The following is a 19,253-nucleotide window of genomic DNA, read 5'->3' as shown; positions in this document are numbered from 1 at the left end:
TTTGATCGATAAGCTTGGAAAAGTTTCTGTTTTTGCGACCAGTTCAACAATTTGGCAATTATAAAATGGGGGCGGGTATCTCCTTCTCGTCGCCGTCCCAGCCTGTGAGCTCTCTCGATGTGGAAGTCACGGCCTAGATCCGGGAGATCTAGTGCCTCAGGAAGCCATGCTTCCAAAATGGCTTCGAGGTTAGTTTCTCCCATAGATTCCGGGAAGCCAGAGAGCCGTATGTTGTTCCTCCTAGCCCTATTTTCGAGGTCATCAAGCTTTTCCGCCTGGGCGGCCACAGTGGTTTCTAGGGCTTGTACCCTGCTCTGCGTGGCGAGGGAGGTATCTTCCATTTCAGAGATTCTGGTCTCCATTTCAGCTAAGCGTGGTGGTAGTTCCGCAAATGAATCTTTTAGTTCTTTCATCTGTGAAGAAAGCTCAGTGAATCGACCATCCAGTGCAGCCACCACCGCATTCGTGACGGTGAGAGTGAGATCCGTTTGGGGAGCCGTAGTGTTCGGAGTACCGGGAGGTGTCGGCCTACTCGAGGTTTCCGCCATCTTGTGAGTCGCCGGTCCTGATTTTTCTCTTTCCTTTTTGCTTCTTTTCAGGGGCATACTACCCACTCCTCATAGCATAAATTTGTCTATAGACATTAACGTTCAAAACCAGGTGAATATGAAGGTAGTTCGATAAAAATTAGAGAAGATGTCTGTTGATTGCAGGAGGGGAGCGCACGGAGCCGAGACAGAAACGTCCGCTCAGCTACATCGCATCACGTGACCCCCATCTTTTCTTTTTCTAATCATAATCATATGTAGGGTTCATGACTAACCTTCTCGCTAGAACCCTCAATGTGTTCAAGTACCATTTTAATATGATGTGCTTTCTTATGATGGTAAATCAATTTTATACAAAACAATTTTTTTAAGTCTTTTTCATATGTGCTTGGGTGCCAAGCAGGATGTTAACATTGAATATAAGAGCAGTTAAACAACATAAACGTATACAATGTTATAAACTTTTCATGTGAAGTGCATGGTTAATACAGAGGGAGCAATGGACACTTAGACTTTTATTTCAAGATACATTTTATTTGCATATATGAAAAAGAATGTAAAAAAAACATTTTGTATATAATTGATTTACCATCATAAGAAAGGACACCATATTAAAACGGTGCTTGAACACAGTGAAGGTTGTAGCCCGAAGGTTGGTCAGGACCCCTACAATAAGGTAAAGCAGAGATTACTAAGAGGTGTTAATTCCCCATTTTTCACTTCTCCTCCCACCTTTTTTAATGGGGGTAACCAGCATGGAGCAGCAGTTACAACCAGCCAATGGCTATTCAAAGAATCCATCTGGGTAATCCTACACTATCTGAATTAATCTGCTTTGAAGTGGCTGAATGGCGGAATATAAATCTAAATAAATAAACAAATCTTCAGTAAATGTATGGCTTGCTCTCTGGATTTTTATCATTACTTCAACAAAGTTTGATCAGATTCAGTTATGATTACGGAAGGGCAGGGGAAGTCCACTCTTGAGCTTCTTTGGCCAGGTCAGGTGCTCTGAGCATCTCAAGAAGGAATGAATAAATAACATTGGGAGCAGGAGGTCTGGCCATCACCTGCTTTTACGGATTGGTTGGGCAACAGAGTAGTCAGGCAATGCAGAGGTCCAGGGCTGTACAGGTTACCTTAATGTAACCTGTACAGCGTGGCAGTTTTTACACTAAACACCTTGCTGGGCAGATTGGTTGATTATTTAGGGCTTTATCTATGTATGCCCTCCTCAGTTTTCACTATTTATTTATGAATGACAAACCTGTACATTGTTATAAACTAGTGATTTTCACATGGAATGATGGTATATAAAACTTAAATAAAATAAATACAGACATTTACTATGTTATCCTTTAGACAAATCACTGGGCAGTCTGGAGGTGTGAGGTGAGGGACTCTCTCTGATGTTCTGGCCTTGGATGTGGGGAGGGGGCAGTATCACTGTCAGATAATGCAGCTACCTAGGGTCCCCTTCTGAATATCCTGCATTTAATGGCCTCTATCTTTCCTGGCCAACTCAAGTAGCCCTTGCTGGCTGCATCACTGCCTCCTCCAACACTACCACAATACCAGTGGTTAACTGGCAGGGACTGACACTATTTAAGGGCAGTTACCTTCCCTTCAGAGTCCCAGTGAGTGGCAGATCCAAATTCGTAAACCCAACACTACAGCTCAGAGTGCTACTACTACTACTGAATAAGTTCTTGGAGGAGAAGTCCATTACCTGCTATTAATTAAGTTGACTTAGAAAATAGCCACTACTATTACTAGCAACAGTAGCATGGAATAGACTTAGTTTTTGGGTACTTGCCAGGTTCTTATGGCCTGGATTGTCCACTGTTGGAAACAGGATGCTGAGCTTGATGGACCCTTGGTCTGACCCAGTATGGCATGTTCTTATGTTCTTACTACTTAACATTTCTCTAGTGCTACTTGACATATGCAGCGCTGTACAAACAACAATACACAGGCATTCCCTGTTATACACCTTGTCCGCGCCTGGCCCACGCATGAGCCTGCTCACCTCTCTGGTTCCACGGCAGGTCCCGAGTCGGCCTCCCTAGCGGCAGCTGCAAGCTCTTCCAGGCCTTGGCGTTCCACGGCGGCGGTCACCGGGCCTTCCACTTTGCACCAGGTGTCACGCCAGAGCTCGGTGTCCTCGGTGGCGTTGGCCACGCCCCTACGCGTGCACGGATCGCCCGGCCTCTTGTAGGGCCAGGGGCGGGTTCTAGCTCCGCGGCGCACCCTGATTGATTCCCTGATATAAGGAAGTCCATGCCTGTACTTCCTTGCCTTGGCAATCGGGTTAGTGTCTTGCTAGATTGTCTCTGCATCTGAACCTTGTTCCAGTCTTGTTCCAAGTCTCGTTCCAGGATCCTTCTGTTCCAGCCTTGTTCCTGCATTTTAGTTCTCCAGCATCCTTCTGTTCCTGTTCGTCCATCCGTCTCCTCAGGTAGTACCTCCGGACTGTCTCACTGGTTCTGACCTTGGCTTGCTCCTTGACCTGCCTGCCTGCTGCCAGCCTTCTGACTTCAGCCTGCTCCTCGACTTGCCTGTCTGCTGCCTGCCTTCTGACTTCAGCCTGCTCCTCGACTTGCCTGTCTGCTGCCTGCCTTCTGACTTCAGCCTGCTCCTTGACTTGCCTGTCTGCTGCCTGCCTTTCGACCTCGGCCTGCCTGTGACCTCATCTGACCTCCGGAACCTGACCCCTGCCTGCTTGACCACGTCTAGATTCTGGCTCTGTTCCTAGCCTTGTCGTCACCTATACTGTTCTGGTTCTCCCTGCTCCATCTGACCTCCAGTCTTGAACCTGACCACGCTCCTCTCCTGTCTGTGGGCACGCCGGACTTTCATCTCTCCAGGAGACACTACGAGGCTCACCTAAGTCCAAGCGGCCCGGGTCCCTTTGGGCTCCTCCCGGGGGGGGGGACCTCGGGCTTCCAGTGGTGAAGCTCGTTCTAGCCTCTGTCTTCTCCATTGCTCCGCCCCCTGGGGGCAGGTGCTTGCTGGTCCCTACCAGGGAGCCGTTCTCCACTGCTCCAGGCCAAGGGTCCACCCCCGAGCGCAACATTCCCTACTCAGTAGAGCTTACAATTTAATCAAAACAAACATACAGGACAACAGACAATTGTTAAAATTAGTTAATGAAGCTGAAGGTGAACCAACAGCCTGAGTCACAGCTGGCCCTATTGATGGACTGAATGGAGAATGTGGTAAAAATTTAGTGTAGCTAGCTTTATAAATGGTTTGGACAAGTTCCTGGAAGAAATGTCTGTAAACCATTATTAAGGTGGAGTTGGGGATATACACTGCTTATCCCTGAGATAAGCAGCATGAAATCTATTAACATTTTGGGATCCTGCCAAGTACTTGTGACCTGGATTGATCGCTGTTGGAAACAGAATACTGGGCTTGGTGGACCTTTGGTCTGACCCAGTATGGTAACTCTTATATTCTTATTTTGACATAGTTTGCTTTATTTTAAATTTGTGTGCTTTCTGCTGGAGTATACACAGCTTTGAGCCTTTTAATGAAAGACAGTTTATATAAGTATTATCTATAATTTCATGTCTCAGTAGTTTCATTTTATATACATTCAGTGGTCCTTCTTTTTAACAATATTGATTCTAACATACTGAAATTTGGCCCCTCAAAGTAATTCAGTGCAGGAGATAATTCTCCTAAAACTCTTTATTTATTTATTTTTTGTTTTTTGCAGTAGATTTGTTGATTACATGCTCATACATCCATTTCATGTATATATTAATAATTTGTGATTTATTTTAAATTCTTAATTCACAGGATATCATGCTGTTTCTTCATGCAACATTTTGTCTGAGCTCTGTAGCACTTACCTATAATTTGAGCAGTTTTCATTTTGTGTTTCATTTTTCAACAGGGTGGGCTTAGTGCGCAGGCTTTTGTTCGCATTGAGATAGAAGATATTAATGATAATCATCCCGTTTTTGACCCAGCAATGTATGTGACAAGCATCAGTAGTCACACGCAGCCAGGAACGGAACTTCTGAATGTTATTGCTTCAGATCGGGACTCTGGGATCTACGGTGATGTGACATATGAGCTCTTGGCAGGAGAATATTCTTCTCTGTTTACCATTGACTCATCCACAGGTAGAGTTCAAGATATATCATAAATTGTATTTTTCTCTTGTGTACAACTGAGTCATTGTGTTATATACTGGCATGAACCATTGCACTAAGTGTGTCTTTTTTATACAGCAACCCATATTGCATAGGGTCATGATTTTCTAACTGGCAAAATTCATTATAGTCAAACCCAGGATAAAGATAACTACTCAAAATGTGGATGCTCTGAAGGATGTTGATGAACTTGTTGGAGAATGTATTAAATTGCAGCGGGTCAGCATACAATAAGTAAGATGCAGAGATGAGTTTTCCTTTAGAAAAGCATAAATTATGACTTAAGCTTAAATGGTGTTTTTTTTTTAATTTTAGGTGTTCTTTTCTGAGAGAGAAAAAAAGAGTGCTTTTTGTCCTGTCTGTCTGACCCTTTTTGTCTCTAGGCATACACAGAGTGAACTGGCCTAGCAGGTGGCATACCATTGCATTCATACAGCAGTAGCATGCCACCTGCTAGGCCAGTTTAAGCTAGTTAGGCCTGATGCTACTGGGTGTGCACACCATGCAATTTCACAAGGCGGCACACCTGGGGGGATGGCAGAAGAAGAGGTGTCCCGTGAGGCCGCTGGTAGACCCCATTCCACTGGTGGCCAAGAAGAGGAGACCCACAAGGTGTTGTGTTTGTGGTATTGTGTGGACCCTTAGTCGCAGTGGAGATGACTCCTACCATGGGGAGGGACTTCGTGGGGAGCCACAGCGATAGGCTAAACTCAGAGAGCAGACACTTGTAGGTGGAAAGCTTTATTGTACTGCTGTAGATAGATGGTATGAGGCAGGAAGGAAAGGCACTGAAGTCCAGCAAGATGCCAGTATGCTCAGACAGTCTCAGATGTAGAAGTCTCTCCCAGATGTTCAAGGTAGATAGGAACCTGCAATGCGGGAATAGCTGAGCCTGGTGGGTGGAGTTGGAGAACTGGATCGTAGAGGTACTCATAGGAGTGTAGTACGGGCGTCTTCCTGGCAATGGAGATGGTGGGACCGAAGGTCCGTGGTGCAGGATAGACTGGACTGATAGGCCCTCGAGGAGCGAGTACCAGATAGTGCAGAAGATCCTGAAATAAATAGAGAGAGACCCCCGAGGAGTGGTTGTCTAGTTAGTAAAAACCCCAAAGGGTTGTTGGAAGCGAGAGGTCCCCGAGGGGCCGGTGCCTAGAGCTTCGACAGGAGCAAAATTCTCCGGAGGGTAGAGAGACGTCTAAGCAGCTTAGAGCGGTCAGAGTAGCTAAACCGAAGTCCTTGCTAACTCAACGTAGGTAGCGTAGCGGAAGCTTACATACCCGGAGGTATTGACTTCATGCGGTAGGGACACCCCCGAGTTTCCCGCCATGACATGTACTTAAGCGTAGGCAACGTGCCCTAGGAGTCCACGGGAACATACAGATGCCACTTATTTAGTACAGCACATCCCTGGATTTCAAAAGCCGCAGCTCCTACATCAGTTGGTGATGGTGGAGTCTGCACAGAAAAGGTAAAAAAGAATTAAACCACATTTTTCCACGCCTCCTGGAAAGGAACAAAAATTCCTAGACACCTTAGGTTGCAAGATGTTCCAGGGTTCCCTCTTGTTATCTCGTATTGCCTCATATCAGCTTTATATGACACATTACCAGCGGAACTTGTGGAAGCAGATGTTAGTCTTCTCAGAAACTCTTCCACAACAATACCAGGACTCTTTCAATTCCATCTTTCACAAGGGTCTAGAAGCTGGAAAGCATGAGGTCAGGGCTGCCTATGATTCATTTGAAACCTCCTCTAGAATGGCAGCAACTGGTATCAGTGCTCGTAGATGGGCATGGCTTAAAGCTTCCGATCTCAGGCCTGAGGTTCAGGAAAAATTGGCAGATTACCCTGCACAGGTGACAACCTGTTTGGTGACAAGGTGCAGGCAGCAGTGGCACAGTTAAAAGATCACAGTGAGACGTTACGTCAACTATCATTCATACCAGCGGAAACTCCATCTTCCATAAGACGCCCCTCTAGAAAGGATACAAGAAAACCTTTCTACAGGCCACGTAGATACTACCCGCCTCCTTCTCGTGGTAGATAGAACATCCAGACCATCTCAAAGAGGTCAATCAAGACAAAATAAAACATCCGGACTTCAGCCCCCCCCCCCCCCCCCCCCCCGATAGGCCAGGCATCTGGTTTATGAAGTGATTCCAGGAAACAGTAGCCTCTCCACAAACCCGAATCCAAACTTGTCAGTCGGTGGCCGGGTTTCCAGATTTCTACCTACCTGGTCAGCCATAGCCACAGATCAATAGGTTCTGTCCATCATAGCACATGGATACCATCTGGATTTTCTCACACAGCCAAAAGACTCTCCTCCAAAATCTCTTTGGATGCACACAGCTCATACCACTCTTCTGCATACAGAATTGTCCACCCTGCTGAGAGCCAGGGCCGTGGAACAAGTTCCCCGAACTCAGCAGGGCAGAGGATTCTTCTCCCGCTATTTTCTCATTCAAAAGAAAACAGGAGGACTACGACCTATCTTAGACCTCCGAAATCTCATCAAATTTCTGCAAAAGGAAAAATTCCGAATGGTATCCTTAGGCACCATGCTTCCTCTTCTTCAAACAGGAGATTGGCTCTGTTCTCTGGATCTTCAAGATGCTTACGCTCACATTCCAAATTTTCCCCCTCACTGCAAGTACCTATGCTTCCTGGTGGGTTGTCAACACTTCGAGTACCGGGTTCTGCCATTTGGACTGGCTTCGGCACCCCGAGTAGTCACAGAGTGCCTAGCGGTGGCAGCGGCCCATTTACGCAAGGAAAGCTCTCCAGGCTAGCGACATCGCTGCGCACAAAACAAAGGGCTACAGCCCATCAGTTCCTTACTGTGTTAGGCCACATGGCTTCCACAGTCCATGTCACTCCCCTGGCCCAATTAACCATGAGAATGACACAATGGACATTTAGATCACAGTGGCTCCAAGCCATTCAACCACTGTCATCTCCATTAAACATAACCCACCACGTATGTTCATCTCTCCTCTGGTGGACAAACATGAACAACCTGCGCATAGGACAACTTTTCCAGCAACCAGTTCCACAAGTCACCCTAACTACAGATGCATCCACCTTAGGTTGGGGAACACATGTAGAAAATCTTCAGACTCAAGGTACTTGGACAAAACTCGAAGCAAGCTTTCAAATCAACTTCCTAGAGCTTCGAGCTATACGTTATTCTCTTTATGCGTTCAAGGACTGCCTTTCACCAAGACTGTTCTCATACAAACAGACAACACAGTTGCCATGTGGTACCACAACAAACAGGGAGGTACGGTCTCGTATCTCTTTTGCCAGGAAGTCGCACAGATTTGGGACTGGGCCCTGATGCATTCTCCGGGCCACTTATCTGGCAGGCATACACAACGTAGTTGCAGACCACCTCAGTCACCAATTCCAACCCCACGAGTGGTCTCTGGATCCTTTAGTAGCGACCCAGATATTCCACCTTTGGGGTCAACCAACTATGGACCTCTTTGCATCCGAGCTGAATCACAAAGTGAACAAGTTCTGCTCACTCCACAAACAGAGAAACCAGTTAGCCAAGGACGCCTTTGCTCGCTCCTGAAACTCAGGTCTTCTATTCGCGTATCCCCCGATACTGCTCATAACCAAAACTCTAGTGAAGCTACAACAGGACAAAGGGTCAATGATACTCATAGCCCTGTATTGGCCTCGACAAGTATGGTTCTCCATACTACTCGACCTCTCGATCAGAGACCCAATTCGCCTGGGCACAGAACCCACTCTCATAACTCAGGATCAGGGCAGGTTGCACCATCCCAACCTTCAATCCCTATCCCTCACAGCCTGGATGTTGAAAGCTTGATCCTACAACCACTCAATCTTTCAACAAATGTCTCAAGTGCTTGTAGCTTCATGAAAACCTTCCACACGAAAATCCTATCGTAAGTGGAAAAGATTTTATTAAGTGGTGCACGCAGAAAAGTATTGATCCTTTTTCCTGCCCCACATCATCTTTACTAGACTATCTCTGGCACCTTTCAGACTCTTGTCTACAGACTTCATCAGTAAGGGTTCACCTTAGTGCTATCTCAGCTTACCATAGGGGAGAAGAGGATGCCCCGATATCAGCGCAACCCCTTGTAACTAGGTTTAAGAGAGGTTTAATTCAACTTAAACCCCCGTTACGGCCACCAGTCACAGAATCGGACCTTAATGTAATACTAGAAAGGCTCATGCTTTCTCCCTTTGAGCCCATGCTTTCATGCGATGTTAAATTTCTTACATGGAAAGTTCTCTTCCTAATAGCTATTACATCTGCTCGAAGGGTTAGTGAGTTGCAAGCACTTGTCATATACTCACCCTATACCAGGTTCCTACATGACCAAGTGGTACTCCGTACTCACCCTAAATTCCTTCCCAAGGTAGTTACTGATTTCCACTTGAATCAGTCCATAGTCTTGCCCACTTTCTTTCCAAGACCTCACTCTCACCAAGGGGAGAGGGTTTTGCACACTTTAGACTGTAAACGTGCACTTGGATATTATCTAGACCGCACAGCAATCCATAGAAAATCCACCCAGCTCTTTGTTTCTTTTGAGAAAAGCAATCCAGTTTAAGCAGTGGGCAAGCAAACTCTCTCCAACTGGCTAGCAGACTGTATAGAGTTCTGTTATGAAAAAGCAGGCCTTCCTTTCCAAGGACGAGTAAAGGCGCACTAGGTAAGAGCAATCTCAACCTCAATAGCACACTATTGTTCAGTACCAATTGCTGAGATTTGTAAAGCTGCAACATGGAGTTCTCTTCACACCTTTGCAGCACACTACTGCTTGGACAAAGAAGGGCGACAAGATTCAGCCTATGGACAATCTGTCTTAAAGAATTTATTTCCAGTATAATCCCAACTCCTTCCACATCCAACCGTCTGTGATTTCAGGCTGCCTCATCTTTTCCAACAGTACACCAGTTGTGCCGTTGCACAAGTTGTACGCTGTTGGTCCACAACAAAGATGACTCAGCCTGTAGCTTGCTAATCATGCATATGTGAGGATTATCATCCTGCTTGCCTGAGATAAAGCAAAATTGCTTACCTGTAATAGGTGTTATCCCAGGACAGCAGGATGTAGTCCTCATGAAACCCACCTGCCACCCCGCAGAGTTGGGTCCGAAATGTTTTATTATTTTATTTTTGCTAACGCTTATTGCTACAAACGAGACTGAAGGGGAGACCCCTGTGGCTCGAGGGATCATGGCATGCTGGGCATGCTCAGTGGGCTCAGTGTGCCAGTCAAAAGATTCTAGAAACTTTGACAGAAAGTTTTCCGTGATAGGGCTCCGTCCAGTGACATCACCCATATGTGAGGACTACATCCTGCTGTCCTGGGATAACATCTATTACAGGTAAGCAATTTTGCTTTACTAAGAGAGCAAGTTTATTTTCAAAAATATTTTTTGTTTGTTTTATTCAGGAGGACACTAAATCTAAAAAGCAGGTACCTTTGAGTATGTAACCATCAAAGGGATTAGTATGCTTTTGTGTAGCTGGTAGAGTTCTAAAAATTGTTTCCCTCCTTCTATGAATTAACTTGAACACATTTTGATTCCTGCTACCTTTGTCCTAGTGATTTTTCCCTCTTTATTTCTTTTATAGACAAATTCAGTGTATGTCTTTACCTATAAGTATTTTCCACATTATAAAAAGCAAGGTGCCTTCAGTTCTTTGGGGACTATTTTCATCAATAGTGTCACCAGTTTCTTTGTAATTAGGATCACTGAACTTAGAAAATGCAGTTTTAGTCTCCCTTTACACTGTTCATTTTGCTGTTCTATCTTCTAGGAATTATTTATTTGATATCTTCACTCAGTCACTTGGGATCTTCCAGTATCTCCTTGTCCGTTTATGCTCAGGACAGAGGTGGTCTTGCATCAGTTGTCAATGCTGCAGTCACGATAAACATTCTCAAGACAGTCATGGCCCCTGCTGTATTTGAGAGGTCCCGTTATTTTTTAGTTGTTGCTGAAGATGTTCTTGAACACAGTCCCGTGGGCACAGTGAAGGCCAGAGGACCTCTGGGTAAGTGATATCAATACTGATGTGTGCTTGATCTTATATTCTCTCTGAATGTTATTTTTTAAAAAAGCACATATGAAGCTTGCCTTTATTTAGTATGTCATGTGTTAATTGAAGGGACATTGGCAAGGTAAGTAAAATATAAATGTACAGAACCCTCTGGGTTCCTAGTAAGAGAATGTTGTATGAACTGACTCACATATTGTTGACAGTGCATTGTCAGCATTAGAAATTTGAATGCTACACAGAAACATGTTTTTCATCACAATTATTTAAAACTTTTTTCATTTGTTTGCTCTCACCAAGATGTTAGAAAAGTACAAGGGAGCATATGTTAAATGTGAGGACTTCAATGGTGCCATAAAGTTTGGCATCTCCACCTCCTGGTGTGATGGCAGTTCCCTTTAATTTTCTATTTATTTGCTGGTGGGACCTGCTTTGTTGATACATAGAATTGATTGATTAGAGCAGTGGTTCTCTACCTTTTTTCTGTTGGGACACACCTGACAGATGGTTCTCACATGTGTGATACACTGAATACATGACTATCATGGGGCTAAATGTAAACATACATTCTGCATCCACAGGAACCCCCTCAACTTCCAACAATGGGTGCAGAGCAGAACTAGGGCATTACCCGTACAACTCACCATATAAAAAAGATTTTCTGGTGACATCTCAATAAAAGCAAAACAAACTTCCTCTACTACCAGGCACAATAGCCCTACTTATGAAAAGACAGTAATTTACCACCAATGAATGTTCTATTGAGAAAACACAACAAATAAGATTGATACAAATGCCTACATGCTAGTAAAATACCTCACCTTGGTCACACACACAAAACCGACCTTCACCAAGTACAGAAAGACCACAAATTATAAATATGGAGACATACTGGAATGGCAACCCAAAAAAGCCAATCTGCCTGCAGTGCAAACCTGGAGAAATGGAAAGAGAAATATGGCACCTAACATAGACCCAGCATCTACAATAAAAACTAATCCGCACAAAATTACACATGCATTATGGAATGCACTCAAACAGTAACAACCTTCCTATGAAAAGGCAGCACTATTTAAACTAGGCCCTAAACACTAATATATCCCCTGTTAGGAAAACAGAACAAACAAAGAGGATATAGATTTCCACATAGAAATAATTGTAAAACTAAACTAATAAATGATTCAAAACAGTTGATGAACAAAATAACATTCAACAATTAAAAACCCATAAAAATTACTAAAAATTGTCCAAACTACTATAAAATATTTCAAAACAGCAGTCACATCACATAATACCCAATAATTAAATTGGCAGTAAATCGAGAAAAATAAACTAAAAAATCCGCTTTTACTTACCCTCTTCAACAACTCCTACTCCTTTCCCTTGCAGGCCAAAAACACACAGCAGAAGCGGCAGGGGTTGCTGAAGCTCTGTCCTTCCGTTCCTCTTCCTTAGGGCCCACAACCAGTCACACGCATACACACACCAATTAGACTTCACGACCAGTCTCTGTCTCTTACACTTCAGTGACCTCCCCGACCAGTCTCTTTCTCGCTCACCAGTCACTTTCATGACCAGTCTTTCTTCTTCATACATACCAGTCACCTCTCTGATTAGTTTCTGCCCTTCACACACACACACACACACACACACTAGTTGTCTTCCTGACCAATCTTTCTCTCTCCCTCACACACCAATCACCTCCATGACTAGTCTGTCTCCCTCACACAATCAGTCACCTCCCTGGCCAGTCTCTGCTCAGTCACACACATGCTCTCTCACTTAGACACATACTGTCAATCACACTTGCACAAACACGCTCTCTTATTTATAAGCTCTCAATCACACACACATGCTGTCTCTCCTTCTGGCTTGCTCTCATTCATGACACCCCCTCCTCCCCAGCACAAATTGCAGGTGCAGTAGCCTCCTTCTCCAGTCCCTGCGGTCTGAGAATGAAGAATCTCATCAGCTGTGGGAGCTAACTCTGTTCTTTCTCCTATCGCTAATCACTGGATGCGCTTTATTTTGGTCCGGGTCCATGCTGCTGCCAGTACTTTATGCAGCATGGTCTTCTCTTCTTCTCATGTGCCCCATTGTACATCACTTCCTGTTCCGGGCTGTGGGGGTGGGAAGAAGAAAGGGCCATTCCGCTGATGTTGCCAGCTTCCACTAACGCTGTTGCCGTACCTGCCCGGACAGAACAGCAGCAGTGTTAGTAGAAAAATATGTGCGATGAAGGAGAGGGAGGAAAGCATAACCAGGTCATTGGGATACCAGGAAGCAGTAACTCACTTGCCGGTGCTTGGTGACACCCTGGTGTGTCCTGACACATTAGTTGAGCATCGCTGGAATAGAGGACAGCTATTTTGTGATTGCATTATTGCATTTTCAGCCCTTCACTTTTGGATTTTTTTGTTGGTAACATTTGTGCCATAGAAATAAAGATAAACATTTTTGGTGGCAACAGAGAGGAGTTATTTTTGAAAGTCTTTTTGTGAGGTAAGCTTAAATGGATATAAATTAGTGAGCTTAATTCAGATAAAATACAGACACCTGTGCATGAAATGCTTAAAAATTTCTGTGCATTTTTAACCAATTTCTTTCATCTTTCTTCACAGATTCATTAGAGTCTGTGTCCTACAGAATTTCCTCTGGTGATTCATATGGCAGTTTCACCATAGACTCCCAGTTTGGCATCATCAGGACCAAAAAACGGCTGGATCATGAAACTCAGCCCCTTGTAATACTCATAATTCAGGCTCAGTTGGGTAGCTCCCCTGTGTTCAGTACAACCCAAGTCAACATAACAGTGTCTGATATCAATGACAACCCACCGGTGTTTCTGGCAGGATTTGAGAAGATAAACATATCTCAAAGCACCTTGCCAGGCACATCTTTATACATCGTTCATGCTGAAGACAGGGACAGTGGATTGAATGGCATGGTTAGGTACACTATTGCAAATAAGATGCAGAAGATGTTTGTCATTGATCCGAACCTTGGAGTGGTGAGTCTGAATGGGACTCTGTCTACAAACACAGAAGATGAGCATATCTTGCAGATAATGGCTGAGGATGGTGGGAATCCACCCCTAAGTTCTGTTTTTAAGTTGACTGTTGCTGTTGAGAAGCTAAAGGTCAGCAGTGCTTTGACTTTTGTTAATTTAATGCATGAGATAGAAATCAGTGAATCGTTTTCATTGAATACTGGAATCCTTCAAGTGCAGGCTCATCTGATGGGGCCACAGAACAAAACTTCCAATATAGTGTACTCACTAGAGCCTGGTGTAGATTCTGCAGTGTTTGGAATCTACCCTCATACTGGCTGGATTTTTCTCCGGAGGCCTCTGGACTATGAGGCTATGCAGATGTATCATGTTAGAGTGCGTGCAAGCAGCACAGGACAGAATGGGACCACCTCAGTAACTGTGAATGTCTTGGATGAAAATGACAACTCACCTACATTCACACACAAGCTTTATTTCTTCCATGTTGAGGAAAGCTCTGAGCCTCAAGGTGTGGTTGGTACTGTGACTGCATTCGACAGGGACTCTGGAAGAAATGGACAGCTGTCATATTTTCTCCTGTCTGATGGAAAATATTTTAAAATAAATGCCAAAACAGGTAAAGCAAGTTTGGATTTCTTGGTGGTGGTGGTTTTTCTTTCCTTCCTTTATTTAATTATCTATTTATTTGTCTCATTTTACAGAATCATGAATATGAAGTGTTTCATATTGATCTATCTTTACTATATAATACAGGATCATCATCATGCTCCAATAACATTTACACCTTCATAAAATATATATATATATATATATATTTATTTATTTAACACTTTTTTATACCAACCTTCATAGTAATAACCATATCGGATCGGTTTACATAGAACAAGGGTATAACTGAAGCAATAACTAAAGTAATTAACAATAGAGGTGAATAAGGCAAAGTTACATTTAACAAGGAGTCAAACTTGGAAGCTTAAATAGCTGGAAGAAGGTAAAGGCAGGAAGTAATTGTAACATAATACAATAAAGAATATGGGTTAAAGCTTAAGGTGCTTTAACTTGGAAGTACCAGAGTCCATCGTTCGAGAGGATAAAAGACCATTGGATCAGGTGAGAATAATGGCGACTAGTGATTGCACCCTAGTATATATATGGCTTACTGGGTATTTGTTTCTATTGATGTACTGAATTTCTCAAGCTACATAATAATGTCAATGATCACAGACTATGATTCATTTATCATGATCAGACATAGCATTACCACACTTTATTTAGTTGGAACTTTATATTAGTGTAATTATTTTATACTTGTTTTCCATTTGTTTTTGTCCTTTCCATAACTTTTAGGTGGTTGTTTCACAAGTTTCAGTTTTTGTGCTGTTTGTCGCACTACAAATGGAGCAGAGGTATCAAACTGCAGTCCACGGAGTACAAAATGATCTGGTTTTCAGGATATCCTTCAGGAATATACACAAGATTTATTTTCTTGCACTTGTAGTTTATACATATATATTTCATGCCTGTACTTTAGGGATATCCTGAAACCCATGCAAGTTTGTGGAGCTTGATTGCTGTTTTGACACCCCTAGGCTGAAGGAGGGGTGTTAACATATTCAGCCCTAGAGCAGCAGAGGCCAGACCTGGGATAGGTGAGAAGCTGGACGAAAGATACTAGGGTGCAAATAGTTCTCACAGGACAAGTAGGATGGTAGTCCTCACATATGGGTGACATCACAGAATGGAGCGCAATCACGGAACACTTTTGTCAAAGTTTCTAGAACTTTGACTGGCACCTACTGGGCATGCCCAGCATGGCACTAACCCTGCAGCCAGCAGGGGTCCCCCTTCAGTCTTCTTTTTTCCACACAGCAGTAGCCACGCGGTTAAGGAGCTCCGCAGAGATTCCTGACAGGAATTTTCCTCACGGAATTACTAAAAACTTTCTTACCCCACAGGGGTCCCTCCTTCAACTTTTTCAAGCCGCGGTACTCCGGTAAGTTTTTTACCCATTTTCGGTTGATTCCCATCGAGTTTGGCTCTCGCGGCCTACTGGCTGTCGACCGTACTGCGGCTTAAATATTTCAAGGCCAAGGCCAGGCCTCCGGATTGTAACCGCACCATGTCCATAACAGACCCTCATAAGGTCTGTGTAATGTGTCTCGGATGTGAGCACGATGTCTTGACCTGCACCAAATGTGCCCTAATGACACCAAAAGGTCACAAGGCCAGAATGGAGAAGATGGAACTTCTCTTCCATGCTCAAACCCCATCGCTGTCTATTGCATCGATGTCGTCAGAACCGGCACCGTCCACTTCGTGCCAGTATTGACCATCGGCCGGTGACCAGCCGGCATTGACTTCTCGGTCTCCAACTCCCTCTACTCCCCCTCAGGACCGAGGGGATCATAGAGACAGACATTGCCATCGACATCGGAAGTCTTGGATCATCGAGGGAGCGAAATCATCGACCTCGCCATTGTCCGAGCCGCCATCGAAGAAACCCTGTTCACAAAAGGCACCGACCTTTTCTGCGACCGGGTCATCGAGGCAACGCTCACCTGGATGGGTATCGGGAGCCATGACTCTGCCTTTAACGGTGGTCCCTCCGGCTATGCCTCTGCCTCCTTCTCCCCTTCCAGAGCCGAGGGCTGATTGCTCCAGGTCTCCGTGAAGAACTGGACCGGATGGTTCAGGAGGCCATCAAAAAGGCGATGCATCGACTACAAGTTCCTCCGACACCGGCGCCGATCATGGAGCCGACCACCGACCCGATTCCGGCAGCATTGACCCTGCTGCTCTCGAGGATGGAAACGCTTCTTGCTGCTTTTCCACCGATGGATCCCGGGTCACCGATGGCTCCGGTGCCTTCCCCGCTTACTTTGTCATCAGGAGGAGACACACCTCCTTCGGGAGTCTTACCGATGCCTGAACCATTGATGCCGATGCGTCCGACTCCACCGATCCATCCATTGATGCCCTCGATGCCTGCACTGGTGCCTTCGATGCCTTCATCGGTGCCTCCAGTTTTTCCTTCGGTTCCTTCAGAGCCTAGACCTGGGCCTTCAGGAATTCCGCCCCGTCCCCCTCTGGTTCCTAGAGGGGCAGGTGCTGATCACGATGATACCTGGACTGATGATTCTTCACCAGACACCAATGACTTGCCTTCACCACCTTCTCCTACTGAGAGCAGGAAGCGTTTTCCTCCAGAGGACCTTTCCTTCATAAATTTTGTGAAGGAGATGTCTGAATTGGTTCCCTTCCAATTGCAGACCGAACAAGATGACAGGCATCAAATGATGGAGCTATTGCAATTCCTGGATGTTTCCAAGGAAATCACCCCCATCCCTATTCACCAGGTTCTTCTGGATCTCCTCAAGAAGAATTGGGAACACCCTGGCTCTATTGCTCCAGTCAACAGGAAGGCTGATACCACTTATTTGGTAAGTCAGCCCCAGGTTTTCAAAAACCTCAGTTGGATCACCAATCTGTGGTTGTAGAATCAGCCCAAAAGAGGGCAAGGAGATCGAAACCCCACTCTTCCTTTCCCCCAGGCAAGGAGCAGAAATTTCTAGATGCCATTGGTCGCCGTGTCTTCCAGGGCTCAATGCTCATCTCCCGAATTGCCTCTTATCAGTTCTATATGACCCAATACAACAGGGTCTTATTTAAGCAGATACAAGAATTGACAGACTCCCTGCCTCAACAGTTCCAAGATCAACTTCAAACCCTAGTGAACAAGGGCTTTGAGGCAGGCAAGCATGAGATAAGATCATCTTACGATATCTTTGATATTGCTACCAGAGTATCTGCAGCTGCTATTTCGGCAAGAAGATCGGCCTGGCTCAAGTCTTCGGACCTTCGCCCTGAAATACAGGACAGATTATCCGACCTGCCCTGTGTAGGAGAAAATCTGTTTGGCGAGCAGATTCAATGGATGGTGGCGGAACTCAAGGACCATCATGAGACCCTGAGACAACTCTCTCTGATGCCTTCTGAGTATTCCTCAAAACAGCCTCTTTGAAAGGACACTAAGAAGTCTTCCTCCTCTTCTTCACTTCTTGCCTGCTCCCTTCTCCCCACTCCCTGTTCAATGTAACTTTCCTTTCTTTGAGTTAATTGTAAACTGGCGTGATGTGTTCTACGAATGTCGGTATATCAAAAGTTCATAAATAAATAAATAAGAAGTCATTCTTCCATCCGAAGAAATCCTACCCACCACCATCTAGAACTCATTCTACGAGACCTTTCCAAAAAACCCAGTCTCGTCAACTAAGAAAACAAAAGCTTCAAGCAGCTCCTCAGCTGGGCCCTGCTTCCGGTTATTGACTCCTGCATAAGGAGCAGCAGCCAACTTCCACTGCTACATATACCAGTGGGAGGTCGATTGTGCCATTTCAACAACAGGTGGCACTCAATCACTTCAGACCAGTGGGTCCTGGCGATAATCGCTCAAGGTTATTATCTGAACTTTCTCTCCATTCCACCGGACTCCCCACCTCTACAGAAGTGGAGAACATACGACCACTCCATCCTCCTGGAACAGGAGGTCTCCCTCCTCCTCCAGGCCAAAGTAATAGAACCAGTATCCTACTCTCAGCATGGCCTAGGGTTTTATTCCAGGTACTTTCTAATCCCCAAAAAATCGGGAGGCGTTCATCCAATTCTGAACCTACATGCCCTTAACAAGTACCTCCATCGAGAAAAGTTCAAAATGGTAACCTTGGGTTCTCTTATTCCTCTTTTGCAAAGAGGAGACTGGCTCTGCTCTCTAGACCTCCAGGACGCATACACATATATTGCAATAACTCCATCTCATCGCAGGTACCTGAGATTTCTGGTAGGCCCCAAGCACTATCAATATCGAGTGCTTCCATTCGGCCTCTCGTCTGCACCACGGCTCTTCACAAAATGCCTCGTAGTAGTTGCAGCCTTCCTCAGGACTCAAGGTGTTCATGTCTACCCCTATCTAGACGATTGGTTGATCAGGGCTCCCACTCAGCAAACTGCTCTGTCGTCCCTACATCTTACTCTACATACTCTGATTTCGCTAGGATTTCTTATCAACCTCGACAAATCCTACTTAGTCCCATCTCAAACTTTATCATTCATAGGGGCAGACTTGGACACCTTGCAAGCAAAAGCTTTTCTGCCTCGACAGCGAGCTCTCTCGTCTCTCTCGCACACCAGCTACAGTCGCAGCACCGCACGACTGCACGCCACTTCCTCATCCTGCTGGGACATATGGCGTTCTCAGTTCAGGTTACCCCAATGGCCCGCTTGGCCATGAGAGTCATGCAGTGGACTCTAAGGTCACAATGGACTCAATCCATTCAGCCCCTGTCGACCATTGTCCACGTTACCGACTCACTCTGTCAGTCTCTAGCTTGGTGGAAAAATCACATCAATCTATGCTAAGACTTGCCTTTCCAGGCTCCGGACCCTCAAATAATTCTCACCACCGATGCTTCCAACCTCAA

General features: G+C 45.0%; 1 protein-coding gene across 1 annotated transcript in view; it reads left to right on the top strand.

Annotated features, from left to right (window-relative positions):
• DCHS2 (dachsous cadherin-related 2) overlaps window positions 1-19,253 on the top strand; it is a 243,486-nt gene that overhangs the window by 131,751 nt on the left and 92,482 nt on the right. The window contains exons 3-5 of the mRNA XM_029611289.1: window positions 4,453-4,684; window positions 10,527-10,763; window positions 13,388-14,392. Coding sequence (XP_029467149.1) covers window positions 4,453-4,684; window positions 10,527-10,763; window positions 13,388-14,392 — 1,474 coding nt within the window. The remainder of the gene's footprint in view (window positions 1-4,452; window positions 4,685-10,526; window positions 10,764-13,387; window positions 14,393-19,253) is intronic.

Source organism: Rhinatrema bivittatum, chromosome 1 (assembly GCF_901001135.1).
Source record: "Rhinatrema bivittatum chromosome 1, aRhiBiv1.1, whole genome shotgun sequence".
Taxonomy (NCBI): domain Eukaryota; kingdom Metazoa; phylum Chordata; class Amphibia; order Gymnophiona; family Rhinatrematidae; genus Rhinatrema; species Rhinatrema bivittatum.
Note: the sequence above shows the minus strand (reverse complement) of the source record. Positions and strands in the feature narration are given on the sequence as shown.